The sequence below is a fragment of the Aulonocara stuartgranti genome (assembly GCF_965226115.1).
Source record: "Aulonocara stuartgranti genome assembly, chromosome: 3".
NCBI lineage: Eukaryota > Metazoa > Chordata > Actinopteri > Cichliformes > Cichlidae > Aulonocara > Aulonocara stuartgranti.
Window position 1 is genome coordinate 4,445,315 of NC_138941.1, and position 17,916 is coordinate 4,463,230.

General features: G+C 43.7%; 2 protein-coding genes across 4 annotated transcripts in view; both read left to right on the forward strand.

The window, feature by feature from the left end:
• Positions 1-17,916, forward strand: part of LOC309702415 (NACHT, LRR and PYD domains-containing protein 12-like) — a 325,943-nt gene that overhangs the window by 279,428 nt on the left and 28,599 nt on the right. The window contains exons 6-8 of the mRNA XM_082527133.1: positions 14,270-14,348; positions 14,510-14,696; positions 14,825-16,604. Coding sequence (XP_082383259.1) covers positions 14,270-14,348; positions 14,510-14,696; positions 14,825-16,604 — 2,046 coding nt within the window. The remainder of the gene's footprint in view (positions 1-14,269; positions 14,349-14,509; positions 14,697-14,824; positions 16,605-17,916) is intronic.
• The window catches only part of LOC309702243 (protein NLRC3-like), a 237,265-nt gene that overhangs the window by 147,198 nt on the left and 72,151 nt on the right, over positions 1-17,916 (forward strand). Inside the window, exon 1 of one of the 3 annotated variants that reach the window (XM_082526786.1) lies at positions 10,345-10,404. The exons of the other annotated variants lie outside the window; for them this stretch is intronic. The gene's annotated coding sequence lies outside the window, so the exon portion shown is untranslated. Of the gene's footprint in view, positions 1-10,344; positions 10,405-17,916 lie in introns of those variants that run through there. 3 annotated transcript variants of the gene reach the window in all.

Below are 17,916 nucleotides of genomic sequence, written 5' to 3' on the forward strand. Positions count from 1 at the left end.
GCTAACGGCTGTCTAAATGACTCGAGTAAAGTTTGTAGCATGGTGCTTGTTGTTTTGTCTGCTTCCACTTGTCTTTGCACCAGGATGATGTCGGAGTAAATGTGCAGTCATATTCGTTGTGTTCCCACTAGTGCTGTCAGCGTTAATCTGAAATGACCTTAACGCCACAACACGGCGAATCTCCGTTAACGAGCGACCGCGGATCGCCCCGTGCGTGGGGCTAGACGGCCAACACGTTAACGAGCTAACTGCGCTAACACACTAGTTCCCACCCATGTAATTGAGCATTGCGTGGCACATCCAACATACTGTTTTACTTTAGTCCATGACTCGCTTACCTTCAGGGTCATACGTCACATGAAGACCAAAATAATTCCAAAGGCCAGATCTGAATGAGGGTGGGGGATAGTGATGGCCCGCTTGAAGCTGATGCTCCGGAGCATGTGTCGAAAAAAACAACACACTGGTTCAGAAGCACTGTGTCGAGGCTTGCTTCGTTTGGCAAAAGTCACGTGACCAGTGACGTCCGAAGCTTCATTACGCACGTAACTGCTTTGGTACCTGATTCAAACGGATATAAGGAAGTGAATCATCCACGGGATTCGTGGAGTGTGTTGATGGTGACAGAGAGCGAAGAGGTGATCATTCCACTGACAGATATGGAGCCAGCGAGGAAGAGAGGACGTTCTGGCGTGTGGGAATATTTTGAGTTGATTTTGCTCAATTTATTTTATCTGCCGAAGTGAAAAACCTGAAATGTCCAAAATCATGTTTTCATAATGTAAATATCATTACAGCATATGACTTCAGGAACACTTCCATGTGAATTAAAGCTAATGAAGACTACAAAAATGTATTTGACACTATACGTACATTACATTGCTACAGTTTAGAAAATCATTTTGTTTATTGTTTTTAGGTGATAGTCTGCAGGACCCAGGAATACCTGCATATCTACCAACTTGCAGTGTAGTTCCTGCACTCCACAGCCTCTTCTGTTCCATGCAAGTGGATTTTCTCCAGGGCAGGAGAAACTATTTCTAAGAAAAGAAACAGACTCAGCCAGCGCACAGTAACACTAATCCTCTTTTTAAATGTAAATAACAAAAGGGCTACCTTACATAGATCATGTTTTTACTTTGCAAGTTCTTGATTAGGGGTGGGTTTTGATTATCGCTTTTCTGATTACAATCCATGCTAAATTGAATAAAGTGATATTGATTCATTAAAATCCCGTGTCGATTTGTAAATTAACGTTATTATGCCTGAAACGCCAGCATCTCAGGTTAAACCTCACAACATGTCGTCAAACACCATGCAGCTAAAACAGTAACTGGGAGCAGGTTTACGGATTCTGCATACAAACGTGAACACAGAGCGCGGACCCAACGCGTCAGAATCAGATTTTGGTGCGTCGTCGGGTCTGCGCTGTGTTTGCCTCTTTTTTTTTCCGCTGGCTTCTGCAGCTGCAGGTTTCATAACTCTCTGTTTACATCTCTAATTAAGTCTCACATGTGTCAGCTTTCTTTTAATAGATACGAAATTATGGATATATATTGTGAAATGATCAGAATTGTAATATTTCTGACTGAGGCAAAACTTTCCAGATTCCAATCAAATTGAATCGGATCCTGTATCGAATCAAAATGATTCTACAAATCAGTGACGATGCAGCCGTACTCAGCTTCCTAAGCATTTTCCCTTTCCAGTTCACAATCAATCCCACCCCTAGGTCAAAAATATGTATAGGACAATCGGCCTCATCTAATATTTTGTATGAACCTGTCCAGCTGTCCAGTGATTAAACGACAAGTAGATGGAGGCAGGACTCCACAGCAGGGGCATACTCCATAATGTGCTGTGCATTCTCATATGTATATTATATATATTGCTCACTTATTGTATTTACCAACATCAAGGAGTTATGAGCAAAGAAAGGCCACACCATAGTGCATGTTTAAATAGGGAAAGTTTATTGATCAAAATGTATTACGCAGATACGCATTACATTTTTTCAGCCCCCCAATCGAGAAAACAAAACCAATTACATGTTCAAAGCAACGGAACGGTGGCCCAATATCAGAGAGAACTCCACTCTTGAGTGAGCAGTGATGATTGAGCAGTCCGTTTTATTTTACAGATTCAAGCTGCTCTTCAAAGTTTTCACCACCAGATGTCACCGGAGAGGACTGTGTTGAAAAGCTTCGAGTAATGAACCGTTTTTCAATACAAGCTTCAGTGCTTCGGAAAGCTTCATTTGGCCATCACTAGTGGGGGAGGTTCAGTTTGCCATGTTGCAACGAGCTTAGCTTCTGTCTGCTAGCTTGCGCTGCGCTCAGTGGATCTGTGCTCGACACTGCAGCCTAGGCGGAGTAGTCGAACACAGATCCACTGAGCGCTCAACACAGACAGCATCGTCAGAAGGAAAGTTGATAAAATAAATTAAAAATTTTGTATTGTTCGATACATATGCGTACCGAACCGAAAGCACTGTATCGAACGGTTCAATATCGATACGAGTATCATTGCACCCCTAATATATATACATATATATATGTGTGTGTGTGTGTTTCTGTTGTTCAGCATTATGATGCTGAACCACAGAAACACACACACACACACACACACACACACACACACACATATATATATATATATATATGTGTGTGTGTGTGTTTCTGTGGTTCAGCATTATGATGTGTGTGTTTCTGCTGAACCACATCATAATGAATAAATGGATAAATTTCCAAAATCCCGGAGCAATGCAAATTAGCCGGTGCGAGGTAAGGAGCTCTGTCATTGGTTAGACAGTCTTAGCTTTGCACCTATACCAAAGGCCATTCAGCCTCTGTGTTTACACTCTGCCTACACAGATGTTGGACATGAGACGACACAGGAAAAGGATTTTTGATGTGAGGTTTTTATTGAGATTTTATTTCTTTTTTTTCTGATTTGAAGTATTTATTAATGGAATAATAATTTATTTTCAAATACTGATTTATAATTTTTTTTATTTTCAATTAAATTACTAGATAATAAATTACTTTTGTATTGAATAAATAAAATAACTTAAAAATGAATTTGTAAATTAATATTTTATCGCACAATTCATTGTTTAAGCAAAGAACTTTTTATTTCGATGCGCTGGATCTTCTGGTCCTCTGCACATAAGTGGATTTCCATTTAGACTTTATATAGACAACAACTCAAAGTGCTTTACAACAAGTCACATTCACCCATACGATCATCTAGTGCTGTACTTTAAACACTTTAAACACAAACACAGATACTGTGGGGAGAGGCCACAGAGGCACAGGGAGAAAACTCACACAGAAATCCAACAATTAAAGAGGAACCTTCTCGATGTAACACTACCATCCTGCAAGATGACCTGGTCCTGGGCCATCTTAATAAGCATGCTGTGCACAGTAGTTTCATATTCCTGCCAGAACAAACACCAGACAGTTTGTACACAAGGCTCAGATTCTCGCTTTGCCAGATACAGACAATAGTTTAAGATCCTAATGTCTCTGCACAGCTCTGTATGTACTGAAATATCCAACCTCAGATATTTCCTGCTCACTCTCTGCACCGCCTTAGACAACAAGTAGTTCATGCTATACATAGCATTGACTTTTCATTCCAGCCATGTGCACTCATCAGGGCATCAGTGCTGCCGTAGTAACCACACTAACACTTCCTTGCACCTGTTGAAATGGCCTCAGTCTGATCGTGCCCTGAACAAACTCACCTTTAACATCCCACACACGGACTAAATATGTGCGTGTCAATAACACGTGACAGGAGAACATGCTGGTTGTCTGTCATGGGGCTGAATTAGAAACAGAGCAGGAACTACAGTTTGTCAGATTAAGACTGATCAGGTCCAACATCCGCTCCCAGCACTGATTTACACGTTTGGTGTCACATTGAAGGAAACGCCTACTGGCACAACCTGCATGTGTTAAACTGCTCCTGCGTGTAAACAGCGTGTCACTTACGGCTTTTTGCATCACAAGGACGCGCACTGGCGTCTCAGGGTGACTCAGATGTTTGCTGAATGAGGTGTAGACCGGACTAGGCGGGACTCATTTCACCAAAACACGAGCTTTTCCACCCACCAGTGTTTATCTGTGTGCTTATTTTAAAGAATTATTCCATCGTTATCAAATACGAAGCATTACACGCACGTCGCGCCGTTTCTGCTGAGTCAGACACCAGTGCTCCCGTGTGCTGATTCTCGGGTCCATCTTAAACTGGTGTGTTTGCGAATGAACTTCGGTAAAACGTTACAACGTTACCGGGCGCGCAGAGGGTCTCGGAGGCGTGTCGTACCTGTCGGGTGGTCACGGGCTCCTCGTTCCCGGTGGGTGAAGGTGTTTCTCCTTCAAGCGATGCTGGGGTGACCGGAGAAGAAGCCATGTCCCCCCGACATCACCTCTCACTAAGCGCCGCTCCTAGTGTGACTTTCCTCGGTGTCCTCCAGCGTGCAATACGCTGCCTGGCGCGGTTTGCACGGACGGTGGACCGGTTGCGTCGCTCGTCTCCTGTGTGATCAAAGTGAGTCTTCGGCTGCACAGTGCAGCCACTGTCCCTCCTCCGGCCGGCGGACTAGTCCAGGCGAGGCGGATGACGTTGTCCCGGGTCTCGCTCGCTCTCGCACATGCAGGACTTGGCCCAGTCTGTCTTCTTCTGCCACACTCTGCGCTCTGCTTTTCACTTCATGTCTTTTTGTTTTGTAAGGTGGCTAACACGATCACTCCTCTTCTGCCTGCAGGACTCTGTGACTGCTCTGTGCTGTGGCAGCACACTCCAGCCTGATAGTTCATTTTACAGCTTTTGGCACTGCGACGCTCTCCTCGGCTCGACAGACACAATCTCACCATGTCGGCACAATATACTGAGTGCAATCCATAACATGATTTTATCTCACTGTAACTTTTAAATCGACCAAATGTTGCGTAAATGACGTGTCACGTGACTTGAGCACACGCACACCCCCTGTCCTCACAGCAGACATTCATCTTAGCCCCCCCCCCGTGTTTTGAGATCATTGCTGCAACAAAAAGTTGCCACAGATATTTCTACATGAAACGTACTGAATCAGTTGGCACATATTTAACTATGGTTGGATGAGACCTGCACTCTGTTTTAATATAATGTTGTTTTGTTTGAGTGGCTGAAATAAAGCTAATAAAATAAATGAATACTAAAATAAAGCTGAATCACATCACAGGAACGACACAGCCCTGTTCCTCCAGGCTGTTAACCTGTGAATCAGCAAACATGTATGATTTATTGTCATTCATTTGCTGAACAAACTTTCCTCTGAACTTTGACCCTGAAAATTCAATTCAATTTTATTTATATAGCGCCAAATCACAACAAAAGTCGCCTCAAGGCGCTTCATAGATACAGAGACAAACCCAACAATCATATGACCCCCTATGAGCAGCTCCCTAACCATGGATTGGAGAAGAATGTGAGATGGTAACAATGAGAGCTCAGGAGATGGCAAATACACTAGAAGAGCTACCTTTATATCACGCTGAGCTGAGGGTTTGTCAAGCCCAGCTCAGATTTTCAGGAGAAAGGTGATGTGAACCAAAAGCAGGAGGAGATCATCACTGCTGGACTGAAGGCTAAGAAGGAAGAGCTTCTGCTGTTTGCAGTGTATACTGCTGTGGATGCTGTATCGTGTGACATGCACAAGATGTTTTATGCAGACTGAACTCTTTCTTTGTAGTGTTTACCTGGAGAAGATCGGAGGGGCTGGCTAAAATGATGAAAGCTCGAAGCAGATTAGAACACCGCTTTGAAAACTTGTACGTGATGCTGTGGGGTTGATTCAGTGACCTTGTGGGGCCATAACAGAGAAATGACAGCAGTGTAGTGGATCAAATAAAGAGTGATGATGTTATATTTGTGACTGTAGCAGGACCAAGGCTCAAAAGGTTGCAGGCGTTGTTAATTGAGCAGAAGATGGACGGCATCAAGCCCTCTCCTCGACAGCGGCTGGGAGAAAACCCTCAGCATTAGTAAAGAAGGACCACGGTGGCCTCTGGGTAGAAACACTGCAGAGTTCATGTGGATACGCTGCTGCATTAGGTCAGATAGAAATATCATAAAGCATCATTAAGTAAAAACGTTTATTAAGAACAAATGTTTAAATATTGTTAACGTGTTTCCCAGAAACATCTGTAGAGACAAAGAGCTTTCTGTTGTTGCTTCGAGGAAACAAGCTCTTCTTTTTAGTTTTGTCCTGGTATTTATTCCAGGACGGACTCATCCACTGAGCAGTGTTTGGGTTTCTTCGTTTTCCTCGTTCTGGATGCAAACTATTACAACTCGGGCTTTATTTCAGTGACAATGGCCTTAAGCTGCAATACAACAGGAAGTTACTCATATATAGTAATTTCCCAGACCATATTAAAAATCCATTAACAGGAAATACAAATGATGGGACAATGCCACAGCATGGACATTAGAACAGTTGGGAAAATTTACCTGGAAAAAGGTGAAAATGAGGCTTCATTGAACTGGAATTACAAAGACCAGGAATGTGAGATCCACCAGCCACAACTGAGGGTTTTTACACATCATATCCTCAAAGTAGAACTACAGTGATCAAAAGAATCGACTTTAATGTTATTCTTTCTTTATTTATGTCAGATTTAACCCCCCAAAAAGCTTTAATCTTTAACTAGTCTTTGGACGTAGCTACAGCACGGTCAGGTTGACAGTTTATGGGTAACATGTGGCCACCAGGCACTGCGACACACTTCCATGTTATATTACCTTGGCGTCCCGTAGGAATACAGGAGAATCATGTGAGGAATCTAAGAGTTGTTTCTTAATTCAATTCAGTTTTATTTACACAGCACCAAATCACAACAACAGTCGTCTCAAGGTGCTTTATACTGTAAGGTAGCTCGTACAATAATACATACAGAGAAAAACCCAACAATCATATGACCCCCTATGAGCAGCACTTTGGCGACAGTGGGAAGGAAAAACTCCCTTTTAACAGGAAGAAACCTCCAGCAGAACCAGGCTCAGGGAGGGGCGGGGCCATCTGCTGTGATTGGTTGAGGTGAGAGAAGGAAGACAGGATAAAGACATGCTGTGGAAGAGAGACAGATGAACCGCTGAGTGTTGTCCCGTCGAGGTGGCTCTTCTATGTTGTGCATTTATGGCACCAAACCACAAATGCAAAGGAAGAAAGGGTCGAGGCACAGCACCCAGCTGCCTGACAATATTCAGGCAACGTCCAAAGCCCCACAAAGGACCTACCCACACCCCACTGGCCCCGCCCAGATCAAGGAGCTGTCACAGCAGACAAAAATGTGAAGTCCGCACATAGTCGCCATGGCACCCACCAACCCACCACACCATCCCCCATGGAGCTACCAGGAGAGGCATACTGGCCCACTGAGGATCACAGAGGAGCAGACCCAGGGGGGCTGACAGCACAGCCCCCACCCACCAGTCGTGCAGCTTATTTTATCTTGTCAGCGTGAGCCCCACCTAAAGGGGACAGAGGGATTAGTGAGTTGCATTAGTGGGGCAGGAGAGAGTGAAGCAGGGGAGCCAATGTCACTGCGATACGACTCCTCAACACCATCCAGCCTGCCCCACCACTCATAATGAGTCCTGCTGTGCTCTGTAGCAATGATGCATTTTATGTGTGTGTGCCAGGTTAGTGCTGTGGATTCAAAGGAGCACAGTTCCACTAAACAGGAGATCAGGATAAACCCCAGTAACCAACCCTGCCCCCGCCATCACATATTCTCAATCCCAGCAGAGGCCAGCCCCACAATGACATGCCACACGTGATACACAGCCAACATTACTGTTATAATTACATGTTTCCTTTATTACTTTCCTTTCAACCTATTGATTTTGCACCTTAAACTTTCTTTGGTTGCTACAAGCCACAAAGTCCTTTATGGTTTGTCTCTGTTGTGTGGAGGGCTGTTTTTAAGAGCTCAAAAATGGGTGTATCAGAGTCAAACAGGCAGCACAGTGGAAAAGTGGTTGGCACTGTTTCCTGACAGCAAGAAGGTTCTGGGTTCAAATCCAACATCTAAGCTGTTTGCATGCTCTCCCCATGTCTGGGTCCTCTCTGGGTTCTCTGGCTCCCACAGTCCAAAGACGAGCAGTTAGTGGGGTTAGGTTGATTGGTGTATGTGCCCATGAGTATGAGTGTACACGGGTGTTTCTCTGTGTTAGTGACAGTCTGACAGAAGGCTGCATCCCTCAGCCTCATGTGGGCTGTGTAGCCCCTTTACAACTGCAGTGAGAGCTCAGACCTGTTTCTGGTGGGTGGTGGACTCCTCCAGGGCTTCCCCTGATTCCCCTTCTGCCACAGAAGACTGTGGCCTCAGAAACTCATATCTGCTTTTTGCAAATGAAGCGAACCTGTTGGCTTCATCAGCAGGGGCGGATCTAGAAGGGTGGCATGGGGTGGCAAGTGCCACCCTAAAATGATCCCTTGCCACCCCAAGTGCCACCCCAGTTTTGCATATGACAGTGTTGTTTATTAAAATAAGTTTAACAGTTTGAGCGTAGTTACAGTCAGCAGTGAATATAAATGCTAGAACTGGATATATTCCATAGTGTCCCCCCCTCCACATTAACAAATGGTTCAGCCCATAGCAGGACGGCTTTTTTCTTGTTTTCAGTAGCAAGCGATGCTTATGATTGTGCCAGAGCACATTTTGAACAACACCATGGGAATTTTGGATTTTACACAGGTGGGTGGATGTTACACTGTGGAAATGAAGGAAGGTGAGTGCTATTTTAAATGGTTGTAGAAAATGAAAAAACAGCAGGTGTATTGGCTGCATTTTTAGATAAATAGTTGTATCTGTTTACAAAATGTACAATTTATATTTGCATTTCAAGTTATAAACATTTACCCAACACGTCTGTGGTTTTTTTACAGTAAAAAATACTGCTAGGATTTTAGGTTCTTTGTGTGATTTCAGATCAGTAATAGTTACATTAATAGTAATAGTAATACTAATGCAGTATGTCAGTGAAAAAACAACTAAATTCAGTTGAGCTGAAAAGATACCAAACAAAGCAAGAGGAGGAAAAAATAAAATGAAACAATCTGAGGGTGAAATACAAACGTAAACTCAAAGGAGTCACAAATGTCCGGTTGTGTTTCAGACCTCAGAGGGTGAATCCAACAAATCATGAAAAATGAGGTTTACATGTTTGTTCATGACGGTGCAGATTTCTGACATTTTGTGTCATTTAAGCTGCAACAATGTGACTGTTTTCTAACAAAAACAGTGAAACTTAAGTTAGACTTGTGTTTGTAAATGAAGCGCCCCATGTTGTGTAGCTTTCTGGAGTTTATACTTATTGGGCTACATATGTATTTAATATACAGGCTGTACAGTACATAACATCAAAACTCACATGTTTCATGTAACTAAAGTGTGTAATCATGTGGGTACAGACAATAATTAAGTTATAGACTATATTTATATGAAAAACGTGCATACTTACTGCATTTGAATCATTTTAACCACATGTAACCACCTGCATATGTGTTTGGGGGAAAAAGGCTTTGATTTTGCCACCCTAAGAAAATTTCTCTAGAGCTGCCCCTGACCATTTCACAGGATTTGCATTTAAAGATGCAACAAGACTAAAATGGTTAGGGTCAGGAGGTCAAAGGTCAGAGCTCCTGTGGGTCTGAGGGCGGCCTCACGCTGGAGAAGGATGAAGGAGTCTGACCTGAGCCAGTGTTTGACATGAACACATCAGCACTGCTGTCAGTGAGCCTAACGACAGCCGTTAGCATCATTTCAGTGTTTCAGTCATAAAAACACTTCCTGTCTCTGTGGTGGTTACAGTGACATCATGCAGTTTGTGCTTTGACCTCCAGAGGGCGACAAATCAGCACAGACAGAGACCTCCATTCAAACTTTGCTGCCATCAGGAATAATTCTTCAAATATAATCATCAGTGTTTGAGCAGTTATGATATCAGGGACAATCTAGACATGTGTGACAATACTGAACATGTCACATGACACACCTCAAACATCATGTGATCCACTCTCAGTCTGCACTTTCATTCATGACTTCAACAGGTTGAAATGAGCTTTGAAGAAACATCAGTTCAGTGCTGAAATATTTAAACGCTGCAGGAAGAAGAACAACAAAGTGATGACGGATGTTTGTGTTTCAAACAGGAAAACCAGCAGAAATAAATCACAGCCTGCCAGAGGTTTGGAGTTTCCGAGGTGCAACTGAACGCAGCACAGTGTTCCAATGCTCCTGATTGTCCTCAAACGTCTCTTTGGGTGTTTCCTTCCTGCTCAAAGTTTTCTTTCACTTCCTGAACTTCGTGGAGTGGAGCTTGTTGTTGGTGTGTGAAGAAACTGTAAGTTTGCTTTGTTTCCTCCTTTAACAGTTTGTCTTTAGGAACTTTACTGTTTGTTCAGCTCGTGTTTGATTTCTTCACACAACAAACTGTGTGTGTTTGTATTTCCGGTCTCTCCATTAAAGTCAGTGTGTAATGTTTCCTGGCTAACATCAGCTGTGTGCAGCTTAGTTCAGCACAAATCTGCCGCTCCATAGTTCACGGTAACGGACTCACAGCTGGACCAACGAGGCCGAGTGTGTCCGCCACTCTGAGCTACGTTCGTGTTTGTGTACTTGTAGTTTGTACTTTGAGTTCACTCAGAGCCCACAGAGGACGCAGCGTACGTGATGACGTCACAGCCCTTTACCTCCTTTACTGTCACTGTGATTAATATTTACACACGAGACACCTGCAGAGCTCTGACGCTAAGCTAGCACACAGCATGCTAACACTAAGCTAAAGCTAGGCTAGCCAAGAACCCAGAGTGAGGTTAAAGCTAGTGATGGGCAGATGAAGCCTCATGAAGCACTGAAGCTTTTCATCCAATTGGTTCACCCCAACGCGAAGCTTCTTGAAGCTTCATTTGCTCTAGTAGGACACCTACTGGACGTAAAAATATTAGTTGGCATGAATTTGAAGAGTGTGGCCTTTTTGCACACAGCCTGTAAATGTCAACAACAAAAGGAGTGTGTAAAACATGTATATTGTAGTGATGCAGTGTACTGTGTATATTTATACTGGCAGTATGGAACATGATTATTTGGAAATGCCTAAAATGGAAATGATCATATACTGTGAGGTGAGGTGTGGACAGTGGTTGTGCTTTTGTAACATTGAGGCAAGGACAGTGATTAGTGTTTAGGGGACACATCATTGGTTTTTGTTAAAAAGAAACAGTTTCTCCACTGTGGCAGGTCGTAGGCGATTTTTTTTTTTCTAAACTGTCTCTAACTCTCACTAACTGCAACTCTCCATCAAACGCCCACATTTTGTCTGAGGGGTTTATATCACTGTCATAGCTCGCGGCAAAGTTCGAACCGCTTCCTGAACCAGTCACGTGGTACAGCCGGGCAGCGAGGCTTCGGACGTCATCATTTTCAGCCCCTCCCATAAATGAAGCAAGCCTCGATACGCGCTTCGCGGAAACGCCCCCTCCATTACTCGACACACGCTTCGAAGCCTCAATACAGAACGTCCCATCACTAGTTAAAGCTGAGTAAACACTGACCCCAGACCAGCACCGTGATAAAGTGAGCTGCTGCTGCTGAACTTGAACAGGTAACAAAGTGATGAGCAGTCAGGCTGCAGGTTTCTACCTGTTCATGTTTCTACAGTAGAATCACTTTGAAGTGTCTTTGTGCTGTTTCATCTTTGATTTGTGTTCATAAACACTCAGAGAAACATCACGTGACCTCATCAGGATCTGTGTTGGTGTGTGGGGCTGTACCTCAGCTTTATGTTGTTACATGCTCATTTGTTCATTTTAACATCAAAGTAATGTTATGAGGAGTAATGAAGTAACGTACTCCATTACTTTTAATCAAAGTGTTCTGTGTAATATGTGTAATAATGACTGTTTTGAGTAATGACCAACACTGATCACAACAAAGAGGAAATGCCTCCAACATGCACAAACATTTGAGCCACAACATGCAGTTAATGTGCACAAATGTCTTTGATATGCTGCTCAGTGATGGTGGTGACTGTCAGAGCAGAGCTACTGAGAATCAATAAGTAATATCAATGATGGGATCAGAATCACTAAATTCTTCTCATCCCTGTCAGTATCATACATGTGCTGTATAATGTGATAAATGTAGAGGTGCTGGCTGTTCTCTCACTCTGCTGTTTAGCTGTAAAGGACGCCTCCCTGCCTTTGTCTCATTCATGACCTTTAATAGTCTCTTCTAACATGCAGAGATCTGTATGATCTGTTTCATAGAGTCTAACCAGCCTGTACAGGTAACAACAACAGTCACTGCATCACTGACACACAAACGTCATCTCTGTCAATAACAACATTCATACATGGAATAAAAACACATCAGTGGATCATTGCTGGAGCTGATGTTTGTGCTCCTGGTGCAAAGGCTCTCAGTTTGCTCCTTGAAATAACATCAGTGGTGGGTCAGCGACATGCTTTCTTTCCCTCTCAGGTTTAAATATCTGGGACTCTCCACCGTTTGGTTTTAGAGCTGAAGAAGCTTCTCAGATGAAACGTCTTCCAGAAACTTAAAGACGTCTCTTTTCTCTCCAAGCTCCTTAGATCACATGACCTGGATGACTGAACCTACAGACACATTGACCTGGTTTCATGGTCACATGACAGGTCAGAGGTCAGCGACTGTAACTCAGTTCCTCCTGTTAATGTGAACTCACTGAGTGTTTGTGGTTTACCTCTCAGACTGACTGAAGATGATGATGGAGGAAGAGGAGGACAGAGCAGAGTCTGCAGGGTCCAGCTGTCCGTCTGTGAGGAGTGACCGGTCCAAACATCAACCTCCAAACTTCAGTGGTGAACCTGGAGCAACGAGGTCAGAGAGCTGAACTCACTGAGTAACAGAAATAATTCTGCACTGACATTATAATCAGTGTTGACTCTGGTTGATTGTCTGACTGTGTTTGTGAGCTGAGAGGAAATGAAAATGAGTTTGTAACAAAAATCAGTTTTGTCCAGTTTTCCTGTAAAAAGCTGAACTCTAATCTAAGAGGATGTTACTGACAGGAAACAGCTGCATTATCTGCAGTCTGTGTGATCACAGCTGCTTCAATCATGTTTGTGTCTGCAGAGGTCAGAGGTCACAGTCTGCAGGGTCCAGCTGTCCGTCTGTGAGGAGTGACTGGTCCAAAGATGACCCTCCAGACTTCAGTGGTGAACCTGGAGCAACGAGGTCAGAGAGCTGTGATGACTCCTTTACATGTTTGTGTTTCCTGGATAAATATGACCTGAAACATCCTCAGATTGTTACAAAGATTCATTAAAAAGAAAACAATGAAAGAGAAAAGATCCAAATGTTCGACTTGGTCATTTGCTGTTTGAGGACAGTGATGCTCATATCTGTGGGGAAAGTGTGACCTGAGTGGGTTCATGTTTGTCTTTAAAGAACAGAGCTGCTCTGATTCTCTTTGTGTCTGATCTGTTAAACAGTCTGAGAGGTCACACAGAGACCCAGCAGCTAAAGCCTGGATCATACTGGCTGCTGTTACTCCATCAGGACAACACTGAACCACAGTGGTGTGGATGTAGTGGATAAATCCCACCATACTGATGCTCAGAGTTAACCACAGGGAACAAAACCAGATGTTACCTTCAGATTGTGACCTTTGGAGTGGACGATGCAGATTTCAATAGAGAATAAATGTTGTTGTTTTTCAGCTGTGAAGAAAGAATCTAATTTTCTGAACTTAAGAATTTATGATGCTGGAAACAACATGGAGACTATAACACAACATTTCCACTGTGTTCATAGAATGAATGTAAAACTGTCAGACATTCATTAAATATGCAAAATGTCTACAGAAGCATCAGAGGGTCAGACGTGAAGCACTCAGTGATTTTGATCAAATGACTCATCAGTTATTGATCTGTACTACACTGATCTACCACGTTAGTAAAGCTGGTGTTCTGGTGGTGGAGGGAGACTCGGATCATGTTCTGGTTTTGGAGCAGTGATCTGCTGATGGTTCAGTTTGATGAGCTTCTTCAAAATCATCCCTGACATCACCACTGAAAGGACGTCCATGAAAACAGACTGAAAATTACTGATATGTTCACAATCTGAGAGTTTAAAACTTGACAGACTTGATTCAGATGAAGTTATTTGAGCAGAAACTCCTGGATCTTTATCCTGTGTTGATCTAATCCTTCATGGTTCCTCCACAGAGTGGACCAGCAGAGCTCAGAGGTTCCCAGTGGTCAGTCTGCCCAGCAGCATCAAACACAGCTGGACTCCATATTTATGGTCTGTACATGTACAACAACTACTGTTACATCTGTTCTGTTCACAGTCATCTCCATGCTGCTCTTTGTAGACCAGTGGATCGTCAGTGTGTCCAACATGGATCTGATGTTTGGCTCCATGATTTCAGTCTGATTGGCTCATTCATAAATATTCTGTTCCAGCTGCTGGAGGACAACATCATCACTTTTGTGAAGAACGAGCTGAAGAAGATCCAGAAGGTTCTGAGTCCAGATTACCCAGAATGCTTAGAGAGTCAGAGGAGCAGCAGCAGAGAGGCATTTGTGAAGATCACGGTGGACTTCCTGAGGAGAATGAAGCAGGAGGAGCTGGCTGACCGTCTGCAGAGCAGTAAGAGGATTTATCTAAAGATTTAAGCTGCTGGATAAATGAACATTTTCCAGAGATGGAAGATGGAGCAACATGTTTTAAAGATTAGTTCTTTTTGGAATTGAGTGTTTATTTTTCTTCTCATTCAGAACTTCAAGCTGCAGTTTGTCATCGTAACCTTAAATCCACCCTGAAGAAGAAGTTCCAGTGTGTGTTTGAGGGCATCGCTAAAGCAGGAAACCCAACCCTCCTGAATCAGATCTACACAGAGCTCTACATCACAGAGGGAGGGACTGCAGAGGTCAATGATGAACATGAGGTCAGACAGATTGAAACAGCATCCAGGAAACCAGACAGACCAGAAACAACCATCAGACAAGAAGACATCTTTAAAGCCTCACCTGGAAGAGATGAACCAATCAGAACAGTGCTGACAAAGGGAGTGGCTGGCATTGGGAAAACAGTCTTAACACAGAAACACAGCCTGGACTGGGCTGAAGACAAAGCCAACCAGGACATCCAGTTCATATTTCCATTCACTTTCAGAGAGCTGAATGTGCTGAAAGAGGAAAAGTTCAGCTTGGTGGGACTTGTTCATCACTTCTTTACTGAAACCAAAGAAGCAGGAATCTGCAGCTTTGAAGACTTCCAGGTTGTGTTCATCTTTGATGGTCTGGATGAGTGTCGACTTCCTCTGGACTTCCACAAAACTACAATCCTAACTGACCCTAGAAAGTCCACCTCAGTGGATGTGCTGCTGATAAACCTCATCAGGGGGAAACTGCTTCCCTCTGCTCGCCTCTGGATAACCACACGACCTGCAGCAGCCAATCAGATCCCTCCTGACTGTGTTGGCATGGTGACAGAGGTCAGAGGGTTCACTGACCCACAGAAGGAGGAGTACTTCAGGAAGAGATTCAGAGATGAGGAGCAGGCCAGCAGGATCATCTCCCACATCAAGACATCACGAAGCCTCCACATCATGTGTCACATCCCAGTCTTCTGCTGGATCACTGCTACAGTTCTGGAGGATGTGCTGGAAACCAGAGAGGGAGGACAGCTGCCCAAGACCCTGACTGAGATGTACATCCACTTCCTGGTGGTTCAGGCCAAAGTGAAGAAGGTCAAGTATGATGGAGGAGCTGAGACAGATCCACACTGGAGTCCAGAGAGCAGGAAGATGATGGAGTCTCTGGGAAAACTGGCTTTTGATCAGCTGCAGAAAGGAAACCTGATCTTCTATGAATCAGACCTGACAGAGTGTGGCATCGATATCAGAGCAGCCTCAGTGTACTCAGGAGTGTTCACACAGATCTTTAAAGAGGAGAGCGGACTGTACCAGGACAAGGTGTTCTGCTTCATCCATCTGAGTGTTCAGGAGTTTCTGGCTGCTCTTCATGTCCATCTGACCTTCATCAACTCTGGACTCAATCTGCTGGAAGAACAACAAACAACCTCCTGGTGGTTTAAACCATCTCTTCACCAGAGTGCTGTGAACAAGGCCTTGCAGAGTCCAAATGGACACCTGGACTTGTTCCTCCGCTTCCTCCTGGGTCTTTCACTGCAGACCAATCAGACTCTCCTACGAGGTCTGCTGACACAGACAGGAAGTAGCTCACAGACCAATAAGAAAACAGTCCAGTATATCAAGAAGAAGCTCAGTAAGAATCTGTCTGCAGAGAAAAGCATCAATCTGATCCACTGTCTGAATGAACTGAATGATTGTTCTCTAGTGGAGGAGATCCAACAGTCCCTGAGATCAGGAAGTCTCTCCACAGATAAACTGTCTCCTGCTCAGTGGTCAGCTCTGGTCTTCATCTTACTGTCATCAGAAGAAGATCTGGATGTGTTTGACCTGAAGAAATACTCTGCTTCAGAGGAGGCTCTTCTGAGGCTGCTGCCAGTGGTCAAAGCCTCCAACAAAGCTCTGTGAGTACATTTGTACTCATGTCTTTACTTTTAACATCCAACTGTGTCAGTAATTTATTTCACCAGGTTTTCTGTCTTTGTATGAATTTGTAAAGTTTTGGGATTTCTCCAATACAACTGTGACCTCTTTGATGCCTCCAGAACTCGAGACGCTGGATTCACCATAAACTCTGATCATCACTGCTGCTGTTATGTTATCAGTCTTTGTTTAAACACTTAGGCTGCATGTGCCTGATGTTGTGATACTTTATATTCACATGCATGCTCCTAGATACATTTCTACTGCAGGTCTATTTTAGTCACAAATGTTGGTGAAACACTTGCTTTTACATGCATGGTGGGTCCTGCATTAAAGAAAGCATTTGAATTACTCAGTGAATCCTGGCAGCCAGAGAAACATCCTTAGTTCCACTTTAAACTAAACTCTGCTTCGGTCTTCCACAGTGTGTTTGTTGTTTCTTTGTTGTTGTTGGCCTGCTCTCTCCTCTCACTCCAATCTGGTTGCAGCAGATGTTTGTCCCTCCCTGAACCTGCAGACTTGGGTGCAGCACCTCAGTTCATCTTCAGTCTGAAACCAGCTGTTGTAGCTATATCCCCTCAAGCACACCTTCCCTGGTCATCTCTGCTGTGGTTGCTATAAAATTTAATCTTGATTTAAAAAAAAGAACAAAAAAACCTCAAGTCAGACTTGATGCCATTTGTTGGCAGCATGGTGCCTGTTTGTCTTTGATGATAAACTGCAGCACAGTCTAAAGCAAACCTTCTGACTTTATTGACTTGATGCATGTAAATATTCTTCCTGTTCACCTTGGACACACAACAGCTCTCTGTTTGTTGTGATTGGATCTAGAACAGCCAACATATCCTAATCTAGATGATTTCTAAGGTGGTATCTGGGAGGAAAAGTTAAAATCAGCTTGGATGGCCTGTACTGTATGATGGCCTTGGTTGCACCACATTGATAGCCATGCAGGGTGGTTCACTCCTTGTGCAAGAAGACCGAGGAGTGAGCCACACTTGGTCAAAGCTTGGCCATTCAAGCTCAATGTTTTCCCCTTGTTGGTTGATGATAGTATTCTTTTTTTTGACTTATAGTCATCATTGTCTTCAAATTAACTCACACACTGCTGACTGCTGTAGCTTACCTGGCTGAGCAGGTGACCCATGCACTGAAGGTTAGAGTCGTGACTCCAGGGCCTGGTTTGAGTCTGCCCATGACCATTTCCTGTGTGTTATTCTCCTCACTGCTCCCTCCCTTCCTGTCTTCTTTGTCCTATACAGTGAAGACAAAAGGCCTCGAGTTCTGAAAACT